This window comes from Peromyscus maniculatus, chromosome 5 (assembly GCF_049852395.1).
Source record: "Peromyscus maniculatus bairdii isolate BWxNUB_F1_BW_parent chromosome 5, HU_Pman_BW_mat_3.1, whole genome shotgun sequence".
Lineage (NCBI taxonomy): Eukaryota > Metazoa > Chordata > Mammalia > Rodentia > Cricetidae > Peromyscus > Peromyscus maniculatus.
In genome coordinates, this window is record NC_134856.1 from 19,741,063 (window position 1) to 19,760,564 (window position 19,502).

Here is a 19,502-nt window from a genome sequence, read left to right on the forward strand (position 1 = left end):
ATAATAGTCAGCTTCCAGTTAAATATCAGAAACGAGTGTGAAGTTATGAGTAGAAAGTGATTTATTAAATTACAGTAATTGCGTGCACATGAGTGTGTGCATGCACATATGACAGCGTACATGTGGAGGTCAGAACATGTGGGAGGTTGGTCTTGGGGACTGAACTCAGATTGTCAGGTTTGGCAGCAAGTGCTTTTACCAGGTCAGACATCTTGCCAGCTACTAATTTTACTTTTTAAAGATGCTACTATTCTTTTTCTATTTTGCAGCAGTTATAACAAAAGAGTAATTTGTTAGGTTATTTGAGCCTTTCCAATATCAGTTAAAGTGACTTCACTTCTGTTATTAACTGCTTCAGGTATTACAGAATTTGAGTCAACCTTTTCTCTATAATATCTAGGCATTATAATCCTATGAATCTTCTATTGAGATTATGAACCAATTGTTTCTTCTCAAATACTGTGCATTTGCTTCAGAAAAAAATCCTGTTAAAACCATTGCTATGCAAAGCTATATAATCTGAGGTTAAGTTTATGACATAATGGAGCTTAACTATTCCTTAGCCCTGTGTATTTAAAAGTCTTGTCTGAACTGAGTATTACCTTCTGTTCTTTAGTCTTAAACCTCACCCAGGAAAGATACAGGGGGCACTATCCCTTTAACAGTAAAGCTTCTCAATGCAGCCTTCTTAAAACTTGCCCATCACCTATGTGCACAGAGACAGTTTGGAATAAATTGTTTATCAACTGAAATTTCTTATTAAGCAATGAGTTTATTATACTAAACTTTGAATTAGAGGCCAATTTACATTTTTAAACCAGTGTTCCTCAAGGGGGAAGAATGTGTGCATTACAAGGCAAGTTTAAATCAAAGCCACTTTCAGCCCTTTGGGAATACAATAGGAAAATGATAGACTCTAAATTTCATGACTATTTTTCAAACAATATTTCAAATTTTAGAGGCTCTACCTGTTCAGCATAATCTCTCATCTTCCTATATATTCTCCTTCGGAATAATTATGTATATTTGAAATGTGTTTCTGGAATACTTTAAGGTTAAGAGTAAGTTAGAAACGAGGCTCTTGAGAGGTGATTTAAGCAGGAATTCATTGCTAAGCTCTCCTTAATGGCAGAAGCCCTTCAGAGGCATTCTAACAACAAAAGCCAGAACAACACTTAAGAGGAGCATTTCATGAGAAACCACTGCCTTTCAACATGTTAGCATATTTCTTAGAAAATGACAGAGTACCATATACTAATCAGAAAGTTTAATTTTGTTCTGGTTAAAGGTGGTTGGATCAAATATGCATAGAGTAATATATTAGAATTACAGCACTAGAATATAGCAATTATTCTTTCAGATGTGGCTTGATCACATGAAAATTTGATGACAGTTTCTGTGGATGTGGAAAGTCGACTCCTTTAATCAAGGTGTAGCATACAGACCTGCCCTCAGAGCACTCACTAACGGGATTGCCCCATTGTGCAGAAAGGAGAAAGCACTTTTGCTGTACAGTCACTTTCTTATAAATGTGCCTGGCAGGATGATCAACATCTATAGGCTGCAGTGATCAAATGTTGACCCAGCGTCCTCATTCTCCACCAATAATATATGATATTTAAGTGTGAGTATGTTTTGTGCTTCGAAATCTAGTTGGTCAAAAAAAACAAAGCCATTATTCTGTCTCTTGTGTTAGATTTAACAAACCTTACATATACTGCTTAGATGCTCAAAACAGGAGTACCTGGAAAAGACATGTTTAATTGCTAGCCAGGTTGATAAACAAGAGTAGTGTTTGGTAGACAAATTAAAAAAAAAAGTCTGTTCTTTTCGTATCCTACTTGATTTATGCTAAAATAAAAAGCTAGGCTGTGCACATGCCACTTTTAAGTGAGGTGTGAGTTTGTCGGTTAGTACAGCTCTTTCAGTACTATGTGCTGTCAGGTTCCTGCTTAGTCACATCATGTATTCATCTAATTTGTATGGAGTGCTACTATGGGCCAGGCCAATCTTCTAAGCAGTGAAGATATGTCAGTGAACCAGACAAACATGGCCCCTCTTTTTAATAAGAAGAAACTAAATAAGCACACATACATACATGACAAAAATCAGATGTTGTAAATACTAGTGACAGTAGAGTAAGATGATTTTCAAAACCAGAATTTATTTAGAAATTAGAGAAGCTTCAACAAATCAGAAAGAATGAAGGAATCAGCCATGCAGAGACTAATTCTAGACATATAACATGGGTTAGTTCCTAAGACAAGACATTGAAGTAATGGGTCTGTGAACCTACAGAGTACAATCAGGAGAAGTGATCAGGTGCCAGGTTCCACTGGACCTCAAAAGAGTGTGGCTGGTGGGTTTATTTTACATGTAGTGGGAGTCTATTGGAAGATTTTTGAAAGGCTATGATGTGATCTGAATTATACTTTGAAAAGATAACTGGTTGCCATTGGCACAGTAGTCCACAGAGGTCTGTAGCACAATTTTGATTGTCACCAAATAGCCATTTCTTCTTCAGTAATTCTCTGAATTTAGTTAAAAACAGTTATTCACAATAAAAATTGTTCCCAGACTCTCTTAGGGTTAGATATGGTCATGTGATTTTGTTTCGGTGGTATGTATAAGTATAAAATGATACGTACATCTTAAGGAAATTGTTACTCTGTTATTTATAATAAACTTTTTGTTTTAAGATAACTTTAGAGTCTGGGCAAGTTTTGTTTTTGTTTGTTTGTTTGTTTGTTTGTTTGTTTTAATGGAAAAGGAATAGTCTATGCCATGTCTTCCTGCACGTTGAGTATGATGCAGGCATGGTAAATATGGAAAGTTGTGATGGCTGGCAACCTGATAGCCACATTGAGTCTTGAGATGACTTTGGGAATAGAAAACCTAACTCAGTAAGATAGAATGGTCTTAGCTCTCTAATAACAACCTTCACTTTGCTTTGACTGGTTATCTCTCATTGCTCATATGTCAGAAGCATGACAGTATCCTGCTTAAACTGTTCATTATGGTATTTCTGATACATATTCCAGTCCTAATGCTAATGTATGAATGCACAAATTGAAAGGTAACAAACTCAGATTAGTAGAGAGCTAGTAAATAGTCACAGAAATGAAAGTGGGGTTCTGTCAAGTAAAGTTAACCTGGAAGAAGTTCTTAGAAGGAAAGGTTTTAAACATTGTAGAGGTGATTTTTCTAGATGCAGAAAGATTCGTAGCAAATGTGGATAGGCAGAAACAATGAGAAATGTTTGCAGAGCCTTAAGAAAACAGTAAAGCAATTCACCTGATCAACATTACAAGAACCAATGAGCCCACCTCCTGTCCCATCTGTTATTGCCACAAACGTCTCAGTCAGTATCAAAAATGAAAAAAAAAAACAACTTTTCTGTTTCTTTTGTGTGATCATGCTATTGCAGTGGTCCTCACAGTACAGCCCCGGGTCCAGCAGCACCAGCATCAATTAAAAATACAGATTCTTGAGTCCTGCTCTAGACCTCTAGATAGCTAAAACTGTCTGATCCGATAACCCTGGAGGTGACTGATGTACATTGAACTTTGAAAAATACTCGCTAATTCCTTTCTCAAACCTGAATTAGAATGGCAAGGTAGGACCAGCACCTTTTTTAAACCATAGTACATTACCAGATATAACATCCAAAAAGGTGTGCAACCTTATAATCCAATGGCAGAATGTGAACACATCCTTTCTAATAGCCTTAGCAACACTTGGGTGAACTTACTAAAAAGCTAATTATTCTGGAAGGATCCCAATTGTTCTAGTTAGTAGGCTAATTGGACTTAAATTCAATGTGGGTCTAGTAGCCATTTGCTGGCAAGAATAGGGTGCTCATTTTATTCTAAGAACTACAAACTGAATGTTTTGGTTCTTACCTGAGTATGTTCCTATTTCAAAGGTCAAGATAAATAACTCCAGGGCTGGAGAGGTGGTTCAGTGGTTAAAAGCACTTGTTTTTGCAGAGGACTTGGGTTCAGTTCCCAGTACCAATATGGTAGCTCACGAACATCTGTAACTCTAGTTCCAGGGGATCTGATGAGAACACCAAGCACACACAGGTACACATACATGCAAAACACTCACATATAAAATAAATATTAAAAAAGATAACCCCAAATAAGTCTCAGCTTTGCTTACCAAGACTCACCAGTTAGCTGTGACTGAAAACAAGTTTAACTGTCAGCCAGTCAAACCTAGCACTTTCTTCATGATGCCATTCCTCATTTGTATAGGACTAAGCCAAAGCTTTGTCTTTACCAGCCAGCTCTCTTTGTTCTTTTAAATCGCACTTGGATTTTGTACCAAAGGCTGTTGTTTCTTTAGTTTGGAAAATATTGAAATACAACCTGCTTATAGGCTTAAAATCTTTAACAAATTTGTATTGATATTTAGTGGTATCAGAATTGAAATCCAAAGGGCTCTTCCAGTTTTCATACGGTATTCTGAACCAACACATATGCAACAAAAAAAGGCACTTAGGTTCAGTTGTCTCCTTGGCTGTACCAAGCACACTGGGTAAGATCCCTTTGTTTCATACCCCTTCTGATTCATGTAGAAGTCTTAAGTTGTGTGAAGTGACTTCTTCATTAAGTGCACACAAAAGGCGTAAGCCAAAGTTTAGACTCTCTGCTGATAGTTACCTTCTGCCACTCCAGCTCTTTTCATGACTCAAATTTATATCCAGAAAAGTGGTTGATTAGTTCTTTGGACCTAGGTAACCCACAGTGAGCTAAAACTTGTCTATTTGCTTGCCCAATTAAAACAGATAAAATACTAAAGTTAGCTGGACAGGTGGCACACACCTTTAATCCCAGAACTCAGGGGACAGAGGCAGGTGAATCTCTGTGAGTTTGAGGCCAGCCTGGTCTACAGAGTGAGTTTCAGGATAGTGAGGGCTACACAAAGAAGCCCTGTCTCAAAACAACAAATAAAAAAATACTAAACTTGGCCAAAGCATTGGGAAGTGCTTTTTAATTGGTGTTTCAAAGCTTATAAACAAGTCTAAGATTTCACTGTTGCTTGTCTCAGAATAATTTTAAACCAAAACTCAGCAAGTTTAACTAAGAAACTAAACACTTACCAACAAAGTTAAAATCATCAGTGCTACTGATGCAAATATAGCCACCATTGTTTCTACTTTCCCAGCCACCTGCTCCTACTTTCCACTCCCCTCTTCACACATCCCCCTATTCTCCAGGCTATCCATTTCCCGTCCCTAATTTCCCTACTTCTTTGTCCAGTCATTGACTCTTTTTTTTTTAATTGCACCCTTTAATATCCAAATAACTAGAACTAGATGTATATTGCTGACACTCTTTATACTAATTGCTGGGATGTTCAGCAATTCTCAAAAATTACTTAGTCCTCCAAACTGATCGTCCTGAATTCCAAATACATGTTATCACCTTATGTTTGTAGGAAATGGACAGGTTCAGGAATGGAAGCTAGTTGCCTAATGGCAGAGTCCCTTGAAGATTTGATAATTCTCTCTCTCTCTCTCTCTCTCTCTCTCTCTCTCTCTCTCTCTCTCTCTCTCACACACACACACACACACACACACACACACACACACACACACACACACACACCACCAACACCAACACCAACACTATCACCACCAGCAGCAGCACCTAAAAGTCATTCTTAATATAAGACAGTCCCAGAAAGCCAGCCCTGTACCCTTAATCACTTTAATGTATTGGAACACACTTTTTGTCAAAACTTAGAAGTTACGGAATTGTGAAGAGACCGTAAACTTATTTGACTTGATCTTTAGCTAGATTCAGAAGCCTTCAACACCCTGGTCAAACAACAAGATGTCAGTAGAGCAGCACGGCACCCCCATGAAACACCCTCTTTTAGCCAACCAAAACTCTATTGGAAAGGATAGGCATAAAACCACTCAAGCCTTTTCTAGGAGAAAACAAATTAAGGACTCTCCAGTTAAAAAACTACCAATGGCCTCCACAGCTCAGTCAACAGAACTGGTTTTGATTTTCTGTTTGGGTTCTGTAAACTGACTGTTTTGCAAGCAGTTGCTTCAAATACAGTCAGTTAACATCCATGATAAAACTACTTCACTCCTAACCTTCAAGTAAAACTAGGGAGGTTCCATGGTCATTTTTCTTACTTAAAACCAACCAACTAGGCAAATTAAATACTAAAATTGAAGATAAACCAGTGCTGTGGTTTGGATATAAACTCAGGGGCTGATGGGATGGTTCAGAGAGTACTGTGCTTGCAATATAAGGCACAGTGAAATATACCAGTAATCCTGGCTCTGGAAAGTGCTAGCCAGCCACTCTAATTAAATTGATTGGCTCCAAATTCACTGAGAAACCTTTTCTCAAAAAGTGAGGTAGACAAATTATCTACTGATAAGCAATACCACTGAAGAAAATGTTGTTCCCCCACTCAGCACCAGTAACTGCCCAGAGTCCCTCACTAAGATGTGGGTCGTCATGAAGTGGTGATGGGCTCAGTCTTGTGCAGATAACCACAGCTGTGGTGAGTTCATGAGTACAGTAGCCATGTCATGTCCAGACGACACTGTTTCACAGTACTCTTTCCTGACCTCAGGCTCGTCTATTCTTTGTACCTCCTTTTCCATGATGGTCTCTAAGCATTGGAGGGGATGTTGTAGGTGCCCTGTTTAGATGCAAACATTCCACAGTTGCTTATTTTCTAGTTTGACCAGTTGTGAACCACTGCATTAATGAGTTGCTTCATTCTTGACCATTCACTCACTTCAAAATGAAGCTTCTCTAGTAAAGGCTGAGAGCAGCACTAAGCTATGGGTATAAATGTAAGTATTTAGAAGGCAGTTTAACACAGTAACTCCCTACTCCTGCTTTTACAAACAACGATAATTAACCTCAGTGGGTCAAAATAAATAAAAGAGATCACAGTAGGAGGAGTCTTATTGAGAGAACCAGGATTTCAGATTTCAGCAATGGATTATATGTGAGTGTTTGAGGGAGTAATGGGGGGTTTAAAAATAACTCAAAATTCAGTTTATGCATATATGAAGTTATCAAAGAATTATATGTGTGTGTATGTGTGTGTGTAGTAGTAGTAGTAGTAGTAGTAGTAGTAGTAGTAGTAGTAGAAGAGAGTGATTGAGGAAGACACCTGACATCAATCTCTCTAGCTTACACATGCACATGTACACACAAAAATAAAGTATGTTTTACTTTATCAACAAGTTAATTGTTTGATGTGCTTATTCTGAAAGGGCTATTGACAAAATAGTGCCTGGTTGGAAGAAGGAGGCTACTGGGGTTTGCCTTTGAGGGATATATCTTGTCTGAGCCCCTTCCTCTGCTCTATCTGCTTCCTGGCTGCTATGAGACGAGCAATTCTGCTCTATCACACCCTCTCTACCATTACACACACCCTCAGTCCAAAAGCAGTGGAGCTATCTAGGACTAAAATTATTGAAACCGTGAGCCAGAATCAATCTTACTTTGTTTCTCAGGTATTTGTCATGGTTACAAAAAAAAAAAAAAAACTGACCACAGTAGCTAATCATATCACTTTTGGTGTTTTAGTTACTGTTCTACTGTGAAAAGACAGTGACCAAGGCAACTTACAGAAGGAAGCTTTGAATCGGGGACCTCCTTAACGGTTTCAGAGGGTTAGCATATGATCATTGTGGTAGGGAGTGTGGTGGCAGGCCTGGTGCTAGCGCAGCACATTCTGATCCACAAGCTTCAGGCAACAGAGAGAGGAAGACTGAGCCTGGTATGGATTTTGAAACCTCACAACCCACCTCCAGTGACATAACTCTACTAATAAGGTCACACGTCCCAAACAGACCAACTGGAAACCAAACACTCAAATATATGAGCCTGTGAGGGCCATTCTCATTCAAACCACAACACATGGGATAATCTGTTCCTTATTAACCTTGACACCCTCATGTCTCTTCCCCAGAGTTCCAAGTTCCCTCAAATGGTTGAGATTGTTACCCAGTCTGTTACAGTTTCCAAATCTCAACCTTTTTCTTTCTAATAATGCTCTCTCCTATACTGGAAAGTCGCTATACTGCTTACTGATTGGTACAACCCCTGTGTAGATTTTAGGGAGAAATTTTGTGGAATACAAAACCAAGCTCTTTCTTCCCAAAGGGAGAAACAGTAATATAATTAATCCTACCAGAAAGCCAGGTTCTAATACTGCCACACCTACCTACATTCCAGTAAGTTGACCAAGAACCTCTGGACTCATTACAGTACTAATGTTGGTCATATCCATTCAGCATCTCCAGTTAAAATCCAGGTGGATCCTAAAAAATTTCTCACCAGTGTTGAGCAATAGTCATTAAGTCTTTGTTGGCATACAACTCGTAGTGGATGATTTCACACATAAATGTGTTCACTCCACCTGTCCACTAGCCTAATGGAAAAGGATGGAGATTTCTTCAATGTCTAATAGCTGTTAACAAAATAGTTATTCCTTAACAGCCAGTGATTGCTTGCCTTCGTACTTTATTGTTCAGTGTTTCCCTGAGAAGCCATTGGCTTCTGTGGTGCTTTTTTCAGTACATCCTCATAGCCAGTACCTCTCTGCTTTAACACAGAAGGATCAGCAGACTACCTGGGAAGCTATACTGAAAGTCCCACCTAATTCTTTTCGGTAATTCAGGATGTCTTAGCTAATATATCCTTCTAATATGGTTCCATTTTTCTTCAATATTAGGATAATCTATTTTTACATGCCTCATCCCAAGAAGCCTGTACTGAAAGCCTCCAATTCTGTCATAGCCTGTCCTCTAGAAGTTATAAGGACTCCAATTCTTTCAAACCTCTATCATGTTTGGGAGTTCGCTCTTGATGCCTAAAGATCTGGATCTTATCTTTACAGCCCTCAAAACATTTAGCTTCTCTTCTTCCCTGCACTAAAAGAGAACTCTGATGATTTTTAGGACTTGTTTAGTTACTTCCAGAACTGACCACTAAACTTTTCTTTAGTGTCCTATTCTCTGTACAGTTTACTGGAAAATTCCTTTCCTTACCATATTTAGTGGTTCTACAGTGGAAAATGGTTCTTCGAAGATATCGGGAAGCAGTTGACATTAACTCCCACTTTGAGACTCCCCAGTTACATTCTCCCTTTCCACATATTTATGTATGGGAAAGGAAGACACCAAGAATCCTACCTCAGCTCTAGGAAGGTAAAACAGACCACTTGGGTCAGTACAGACAGCAGCTAGACCTACTGGCGCAAAGACTGTGTTCCTGTCTGTATGAGGTTACTGCCTCACTGAACAGTTATCATGGGATCTTCTTTCAACTGTGTCCCTCCCTCTCTTGAAGCTGTTTTCAGCTCTCAGTATACTAATGCCTCTGCTAGCAGCCCACCTGTGAGAGTCTTTTCCTCCTCACTTCATCTTCTGTCACTTGTTAGAATGGGTTAGGTTCTGCTGCTCTGCTTCCTCTCCCAGACTGCTGTGTCCCTGCTGTGGATAATTGGTTGATAAATAAAACGCTGATTGGCTAGTAGCCAGACAGGAAGTATAGGCGGGACAAAGAGGAGAGGAAAGGGCTGGGAAGTGGAAGGCTGAGGCAGAGAGACACTGCCAGCCGCTGCCATGAGAAGATGTTAAGATACCGGTAAGCCACATGACAACTTATAGATTAATAGAAATAGGTTAATTTAACATATAAGAACAGCTAGCTAGAAGCCTGAGCCATTAGGCCAAACAGTTTAAATAATATAAGTGTCTGTGTGTTTATTTTATAAGTGGGATGCGGGACTGCGGGGGCTGGAACTGCATGAAGCTCTCCAGCTACATGCCCCTCCTGACTTTTTTACCCTAACTAATCAACTTCCCTCTGACTAGATGAACAAGAAACTCCTTTGTGGAGTACATACTACAACAATTAGTTTGTAAAAGATTTTATCTCAGATGATCCAGTAGTCAACTATCAAATCAGTTTTTGCTACAGTTTCCTTTGACAAGATTATAGAATTCAGACCCTTTTCTAAGGCTAGAGGTCCATTCACTGAATGGAAACCTTTATACAGACAGTAGATACATGTTGGGGGTCACATGTGTGCTGGGTGTGCTCTGGAAGCCCAGAAGAGTTTTACTTCCTTAGGACAACCAGTGAAAGTAAGGACCATATCCTTGCCCACTCATGTCACTCAGGTTCCAAGAGTTCAAAAAAAATAAAGTACATGAACTTTAAATGGCTGTCTTTCAAGAAGCAAGCATATTAATGTCATCGCCTCTATAAGCTGCCCTGTGTCCTCCTCAACCCTAGGTTTATGCCACCAATTAATAAAGGATCAAGCTGTTTTCTGCATGGCCAGGAGTGGGAAATGGTTGGGGATGGGGACAAACAGGAGCATCATTTGATTTAAAAGACACATCTTTGGGTGGGTGTAAACTGGCCTCCTATCCTGCACAATTAATTTTTATACTTTGTGTCTTAACTTCCTAGAATATTGGCCAAGTGGTCAAATAGGAAAATCAATATTATTGGAAGCCCTCACTCATCACTGCTTATGAGGTATATTGACTCTGTAAATATGTCCCTGGTACAACCCTGGAAAGCCAAATCATGCTTCCAAGATCATCTCCAACTGTCTAATGGTCTATTCAAAGTCTGACAAGGTTTATTCACTGTACCGCTTCACAGGATACTAGTGTGTGTTGGTTATGGCTGGCATGTTTTCATCTTGAGTTGAAGCTTTCCCTTACCACTAGTCTAGAACCATGGAAAATATTATTCACCAGGAGGATCCCCTAAGAACTTTGTAGTGATGAAAGGATTTATTATACTAGACAAGTTATTCAAATTGTAGAATCAGCCTGTCTATATCTCCATTGTACTTAATATCCACAGTCATCTAGATATATTGCAAGACCAATGGAGAAATAAACACCTAGTTGGTAAAAAAAAAATTGTGAGATATTTAGTTTGCCATTATCCAAGGTTCTTCCGTTAGCTTCACTCAACCCTCCACTCCCACAGGAAGACATTTTTATCTTCTTTTGAGATCATTACTGGCTTCTCTATGCACTTAGCGTCTAAGTGCTAGACAAAGTACTTCACAACCTGTGATCATTAGAGGATATGTGCATTGCTGTAAAGGGTTGTTTAACATCCTACAATGTACTGCTTACCTTTGTTAAAGATTCCTTCAACTGCATGCCCTTGGTATACAAAGCTCACTCTTACATCCTAAAGCCTAGAGAGTGTATTAGAAATGATACTAGCTCAGGTTCCTTCTAGTCCTACTGAAGGGACTCCTTCAAGTACTATTAACTAACCTTTATCTTTCCCTCTATGGAAGCTTTTTTCCAACCTGTGTACAGCTAAATTAAGGGGTATAGGCATAGGGGTTCGTTTTCTAGGGTTGTACCATTTACAAAGATTTCCTGACCCTCCACTTTCAGCTAATGGACCTCAGCTCCTGCCACTAGTATCAAAATCAAGTTAAAAAGAAGTTTACATTCCAAAAGAAATAAGATAACATCTGAGAAAAGAGCTTCTCCCAAGAACCAGGACAAGAACAATACAGTTTCCAAATGAATTTGCATCTAGCTGAAAACTTGTGGATTTTCATTACACTATTTCCCTATAAGATACTATTTTCTTTCTTCATAGACCTATAACACCAACGTCTCTTTGTTTATCACTTTGACTGACATCAATTCCAGTTCTTTAACCCTTTTGCTAACACTCTTCTCTAAAGGTCTTCACTACCTAGACTAGTTTGATCCACCATGACAGGAAATCATAAACAACCTCTAGCATAGTGGTTCTCAACCTGTGGGTCACAACCCTGTGAGGGTTGCACATTAGATATCCTGCATATCAGATTCATATAATTCATAGCAGCAGTAAAATTACAGTTTTGAAGTAGCAACAATAATTTTATGGTGGGGAGGTCACCACAACATATATTAAAGGATTGAGCACTAAGAAGGTTGAGAACCACTGCTCTAGCATCTCCCTGATCCTTAGTTTTCCCCACTCAGCTTTTTTGACATTGAAATACAATATTGATTTTTGTTATTGCTCTGGCTATCCTAGCCATTCCTACTGCCCTGCACAGATTACCATCATCTAACCCCCCCACCCCACCCCCACCCCCGGTCTTGGCCATGAACAGAAACTTAATGGAATACTGGATATGCCATCACACCCCTACTGAAGCCTTTGGTATGAATAGCCTAATAATTCTCTGTTGTGTCAACTTCACCAAGGCCTGTTCTGCAGTGTCATGTCCTGAAGCCTTTCAGGAATAAATCTACTTAATAAGATCTGTGAAGTCTCTTCCTTAACTTTTGCCTGCCTTGAGATTTAACTTTGTATCTTGAGTAGTTGGGGGGGGGGGCACGCGGGGTGGGGGGAGGCTGATTATAAAGCTAAACTCCATTGTTACCAACAAGAACCTTCTCACTTGGACTGGTCATCTGGAAAACCTACCCCCTCCTATTACAAGCCACAAGCCAAATGAATTACTGCCTGGGTGTCTTCCTCACTGACTTGGTGTTCCTTTCTTCTTACCTCGCTATCCACTGAAAGTCATCTTAACCTAAAAAATATGTCAGAGCTCATTTGTGCCCCTGCTGGAATTATTTTTATTTGTGCTATGAGAACAGGTCTTGAGAGAGATTGGATGTACCTACCTCTTAGATATCTGGCTATGCCTTTCACCACCTTACAAATAGACTGTTATTCCAAACCCAAATAACATGCTGTAGAGAGAAGCTTTTTAAAATTATTTTAGAGGTAATTACTCTGATGCCAACCCTTTATTATAAGGATATAATAAAGGATAGCAGGATAACAGCTGTGGACATTCTTAAGGGTATGATTTTTTGGGAGGAATTTTCCTTGTGGTTGGGCTAGACATGGAAGAATACTAGGATCTTTGCTAGGAATTGGTACCACCTAGAATGAATACGTAATTGGAAACTTTTACTATTCTGGGTTTTTAAATTTTTATTACTGGGTGTGCGTTGTACATGCATACAACATATGAATGGAGATCAGAGGACAACTCTAAGGAGTCTGTTCTGGGGATTGCATTTAGCCTTATTTGGAAAGTGGCCCCTCCTCTGCTGTTATTGAATCGAGATAACAGCACAAAAGCTCGGAATCGAGAAAGAGCTATCAATCTGTCAATCCTGTCTGTGTCACAGTCACTAATCCACTGCCCAAGACCAGTGGGCCCCACCAGAGCTCTTTGGACTCCTGTGCTCATATACTCCTAAATAATAGTCCTTGTTGCATGGGGCAGTGTCAGTTCTGTTCTATGTACCTCAAATTGTACCTGGATACTTTGGGGTAGATTGAATTGGAAATTTTCAAACTCTTAAAGTTGGCTAAATCTCTAAAAGTGTCTTAATTTGCACTGATGACCTCTTGTGTTCTGCCCCACTACTTTCAATGATTCTCTTCATACTAGGAATGACATTTGACTTCTCTTTGAGAGGAACACAACCTGTTTTAACAGCTACTACAAAGAGAAACTCACCAGACTCAGGATAATGTTAAAACCTTTAAGACTTTGGATTCATCCCAACAAGATACCAGAACCCAATTAACCCAAGAGATTTTGGAGATCTAACAGGTTTCTAGATGCCCTCACTAGCAGCTGGCTCCAAGAAGAGGGCCAGCTATAATAAAAATGAAGTCTGGTAACAATTTGCTGATGGAAGGGTGGGTTGGTGTCACATATGTACTTTTTTCATGGAGAAATGACAAGCTAAACTTTAAGGGTCCCATGCCTAGTCATATTCCTATTTCAACTGTCAAGGTAAACAAACCTAACCAATAAGCCATATAACCTACAGTAAACTATGTTTTGTTTTGTTTAGTGGTTTGGTTTTAAGAGAGAGTCTCACTCTAGCTTTAGATGGTATAGAACTCACTATGTAGACCAGGCTGGCATGGAACTCAGAAAACTCCTATCTTTGCCTCTTGAGTACTTGGGTTACAGGTGTGTCTTAGGGTTTCAATTGCTGTGACAAGACACTATGACCACAGCAACTCTTATAAAGGAAAACATTTAATTGGGGCTGGCTTACAGTTCAGAGGTTTAGTCCATTATCATCATGGCAAGAAGCAAGGCAACATGCAGGCAGACATGATGCTAGAGAAGGAGCTGAGGTTTTTTTATATCTTGACTCACAGGTGGCAGGAAGTGGTCTGTCTCACTGAGCATGGCTTGAGTATATATGAGACCTCAAAACCCACTTCCCTAATGACACACTTCCTCTAACAAGGCCATACCTACTCCAACAAAGGCATGCCTCCTAATAGTACCACTCTCTATAAGTTTATGGGAGCCAGGTACATTCAAACTACCATAACGTGTACACCACCGCGTGTTCACCACCACACTTAGCCTTAAACTTTAGATATCAACAGACAGTACTGAACACTCCGGCCAGCATGAGAACTTGGACAGGAACTTTATTTAAACCAAGCCTTCTTTGTTCCTTTGGATCACACTAACAGTTTATGCCAATGGCTCTCTCTTCCCAGTTTGCAAACTGTGATGAAAGTCTCTCTTTTTGCCTTAAAATTTTTCCTAGCAATATTTTTGTTTTTATTAAGAACTGTATTTTTATTTAAATATTTATTAGAGTGGGTGTTATGAGAGAGACAGAGAGAAAATATATGCCACATATGTGCAGATGTCCGAGGAAGCTGTAAAAAGATGTGGAATCTTCTAGTACTGTAGTTATAGGCAGTTTTGAGTCATTGGCTTTGAATGCTGCAATATTGCGTCTTCTGGAAGAATAGTGACTGCTCTTAACCTCTGAGCCATCACTACAACCCCAAATCTACATAGTTTAATTTTTTGGTTTTACATTTTGGTACATATTGCTGATGCTATAACCATTTTCCCCATGTAGATATAAAGTAAATATCTATATTATATATTTTAATAAAATGTGCAAAATAAAAACATTTGTTTCTGTCTTTATTAAAATTCACACACACACACACAAATCTGGGATTTGTTTTTGGTTTGGTGTGGTTTTTTTTGTTGTTTTTTTTTTTTCAAGATAGGGTTTCTCTGTGTAGCCCTTGATGTCCTGGAACTAACTCACTCTGATAGACCAGACTGGCCTGAAACTCACAGCGATATGCTTGCTTCTGCCTCCTGAGTGTTGAGATTAAAGGCATGTGCCACCACTGCTGCCCAGCTATTTCTATGATTAATATACAATCCCAGAACCATTTGTTTTTAAATTTTATTTTATATGTATGAGTAAAATTGTATTTTATATGTATAAAATTTTCTGACACGGCCGGGCGGTGGTGGCGCACGCCTTTAATCCCAGCACTTGGGAGGCAGAGCCAGGCGGATCTCTGTTAGTTCAAGGCCAGCCTGGGCTACCAAGTGAGTCCCAGGAAAGGCGCAAAGCTACACAGAGAAACCCTGTCTCAAAAAAACCAAAAAAAAAAAAAAATTTTCTGACACACTTTATTTTTTTAATCATAGTTGTACTATTGGTGTCCTGCTTCTGTTTGTTGATTTCTTTTTTTAAGATTATTTATTTTTATTTTATATGTGTGAATGTTTTACCTGCATGTATGTATGTTTATCACATGTGTGCCTGGTCCCCTTGAAGGCCAGAAAAGGGCATCAGATCCACTGGAACTGGACTTACAGATCATTTTGAGCCACCATCTGCGTGCTGGGAACTTAACCCAGGTCCTCTACAAGAGCATTATGAGCTGTTAACCCCCGAGCTACCTCTGCAGCCCTGTTTGTTGATTTCTTACCCTGTCTACTGGCTTTGTGGCACTTGCTTTAAAGCTATAAGTTATAAATTTGAAAACTGATAAATAGTTATACCTGTGATTCTGGAAAAAAAGGATCTTGAACAAAAAATTTTTTGAACAGTTGTGTGTCATCTGGATGACGCACCATGGGGATAGCTTCCTCTGATAGGATAGCTCACATAAACTGATGTTTTATTTGCTGGATTTCAAATTCCTAATGTTTGGGGACTGTGGGTTTGTTTTGTTTTTTAATCATAAATCTTCTAATTTTTTTGTGGTTGCTTTTAAGTTCCAGGCTCTGTTCCTCTGATTCAGTTCCAATATAAAGATGGGAAGTGTTTTATTTTATTTTGAGATAGGATCTCACCATGTAGCCACGACTGTCCTAGAACTCACTGAGACCCTCTCTGCCTCTTGAGTTCTGGGATTAAAGACATGCTCCACAACACCTAAAATGGAAATTTAAAAGAAAAAAAAAAAGATTGTTCATTCTGACATGGGATCTTTAATCAAACAAACAAAAGCCTACAGTGGTTTGTTGTCGTTGTTTTTTTCTCTAATTTTAAGTCCAATACTTATTCCAGGTTACACAGTAGTTTGGGGCAGGCTGTAGTACGTTTTCCACTGAATGGAAGAAAGCACCATTCATAAAAAATGTCCTTGAAAAGGGAAAGGCAATTAATATAGTTGAAAGGAGACAAAGGTTAATAAGAATTCAAGAAACCAAAGATGAAGAGATCAAATACTTAGATTTTTAAGATGTAAACTAACTGACAAGAACTATATCTTTGTAACATTGATGGCCTTGTTAATAGATACTGAAGGCATGATATTAAATAAACCTGTGCTGTGACTCTCTCTCTCTCTCTCTCTCTCTCTCTCTCTCTCTCTCTCTCTCTCTCTCGGCACAGTCTTCAATCACTCTATTTCCTTCTCCCCTAACATCTTGTAAGCTATAAATTACAGTTTATTCTGTGTCTTGATCATGTCATTAGTCTCTCTCCCTTGCAGTTCCACAGTCACATCTCTGATTCAATACATCATCATTATTTTACTTCTCAAATGATCTTTTTATAAGTTTAGCCTCCACACAACCATTGGGAGTGTTGGTCTGAAACTTAGAAGCAGTTATACACTCTCTTAGTTTAAAAACCAATAGTGAGAGACCAGGTGTGATGGTACATATCTTTAATTCCAGCAGATCTCTGAATTCAGAGGCAAACAGAGCTCTGAATTCTAGGCCAGCATGGTCTACCTAGCAGTTCCAGGCCAGCCAAGGCTATGTAGTAAAATCTTGTCTACAAAACAAACAAACAAACAAATTAAATTAAAAAAAAAATAAAAACCTGTAGTGAGGACCTAGAAATGTATCTGCACTTGGCTAGCATGCACAAGGCTGTGGGTTCATTCCCTAACACCACAATAAACAAACAGAAGTCTACAGTGATTTTTTTTATTGTAATTGAAAGTCCAAGTCCATCAACATGATATTTAAAAGTTTTTACTCTCCAGACTTACCCTGCCTTTTTCCTAACCTGCTAAGCCACCATATTTCTTCCTCAAGGGTTCAAGTCCACTTAGGTGTGTCAGAATATACCTCACTTCCAAATGTTTTCCTCATTCTGCTCTTTTATCTCCAGAAGAATGCATATCAGTTCCCTCTCCATGTTTCCATTAGGCAGTCTGTAAACCTCTGTTTTCACCTGTATTACAGGTAGTCTTTGACAACTAACTCTAGGAAGATGCTAATTGTCCTAATATCTACCATTTATTTAGCAGGATGCTTAGTTCATATGATATGATATGCACACCATTGAGACTGGTCCCATGACATTAGTACATCTTCCTGATTTTGCAAATAAGTAAAATAAGCTTAAAAAGGCCTCACAACTAGTACAGTGGTATAAAACAAAAACTTAAACTTCTATATCTCCTAAAGTCCATACTCTTAGGCACTTTGCTGAATTCACTAGCCATACCTTTGCCTTCAACAGAAAGAGATACTTGCTATTGACTATTATGAATACCTACTTCAGTCACACTGTAGTTTGGTGTAGGCTAGTAGTACTTTTCCACTGAATGAAAGAAGGCACCATTCATAAAAAATGTTTTTGAAATCTCCAAAACACACAAAAAAAGAATATATTGTTGGTTGGGTCTCAAATATTCGGGATGAAGAGTGAAATAGCTTTAGTGTCTAAATATAGCTTCCTGTTTACAGCAAAACTGCAGTATAGTGATGCACAGTAGCAGTTTCAGTTGACTTCTAGAAGTCAGGTGATCTGGTTGAGCTTTGGCATAAAACACTGCACTGCTGTGGGATGTTCTGTATGTCCTGTGGGAGCCCGTTCTTGGGTTCCTTGTGGCTTTACCCAGAAGGTCCGCATAGAGGATGATTAGAACCATGGGCCTGAGTGCAGGTGTCTGAGATGGTCTGCACTTGGCTGTGCTGGAGGATGGCTGGTATGGCAAATGTGTTGCTCTGATTGGTCAATAAACAAAACCTGATCAGCTGTGGCTAGGCAGGAAGTATAGGCAGGACTAACAGGGAGGAGAAATAAAAAAAAACAGGAAGGCACTGCCTGCAGCTAGTCGCGCGCCAGGACAAGCAGCACGTGAAGATGCCGGTAAGCCACGAGCTGCGTGGCAGGGTATAGATTTGTGGAAATGGATACATTTAAGCTATAAGAACAGTTAGCAAGAAGTCTGCCACGGCCATACAGTTTGTAACCAATAGAAGTCTCTGTGTTTACTTGGTTGGGTCTGAGCGGCTGTGGGACTGGCGGGTGACAAAGATTTGTCCTGACTGTGGGCAAGGCAGGAAAACTCTAGCTACACTGCACAGCTGACCAAATGCATAAACACACTTTAGGTGGAGTCAATGGAGTAGTGAGGCTTAGCAAAATCCTGCACAACACATATATGTGGGCTTGTTTTCATACTGAAAAAAATGTTTTAAATGCCACATGGTATTTATTAGTTCTTATATAAAGAAGTACAAAATCAGTTACATCTTTTCTTTGGTTGTTTTAAGGGTCAAATAGTAAATCAGAATATAGCATTCGTTTATCTACATTGTGAATATGTGGGTGTGCATGTTCAAGCTTTTACACATTCCCACCATGGTACTCATGGGGGGGGGGGGGTCAGAGGACAACTTTTCAGGAGTCATCCTTCCACCATATAGATTCCAGACATCAAACTCAGGTTATCAGGTTCAGTGGCAAGCACCTTTATCCAGTGAGCCAGCTCGCTCGCCAGCCCCAGTATATAACATTTAGGATGTCAAAGACTCAGTAGTGAATATTGGGTAAGAAATGGTGATTTTAAGCCAAATGTAGTGGCTCATGTTTATAAACCTAGCACTTGGGAAATAAAGGAAGGCAGATTTTGAGTTCAAAGCCAGCTTGGCCTCCATAACAATATACCCATCTTAAAAAAAAGTGATTTTAGTTATTAATCTTTTATTGTCATCAGATTTTTCTTATAAGAAAAGACTTAGTAAAATGTAATATAAATTCAACTTTTTAACTATTCTTTTCTGTTCTTTCTCTAGTGTTGCTAGTAACAGTACTTGTAGTGGAAGGGATTGCTGTGGCCCAAAAGACCCAAGGTAAAGTATGAACAGGTACATGGTATGGTCAGGCAGTTTGAAAGAATTATAACTTGAGTGCTACTTCATAATCCTTTGTCTTAGTTTGCTCTCTATTACTG

At 39.1% G+C, this 19,502-nt stretch overlaps 2 protein-coding genes across 3 annotated transcripts in view; both read left to right on the forward strand.

Moving 5' to 3' along the window:
• Positions 1-19,502, forward strand: part of Abcc12 (ATP binding cassette subfamily C member 12) — a 993,341-nt gene that overhangs the window by 883,056 nt on the left and 90,783 nt on the right. The gene's annotated exons all lie outside the window — the stretch shown is intronic.
• Positions 1-19,502, forward strand: part of Neto2 (neuropilin and tolloid like 2) — a 64,783-nt gene that overhangs the window by 2,284 nt on the left and 42,997 nt on the right. For both annotated transcript variants that reach the window (XM_076571774.1, XM_076571773.1), the window contains exon 2: positions 19,345-19,401. In XM_076571774.1, coding sequence (XP_076427889.1) covers positions 19,345-19,401 — 57 coding nt within the window. The remainder of the gene's footprint in view (positions 1-19,344; positions 19,402-19,502) is intronic.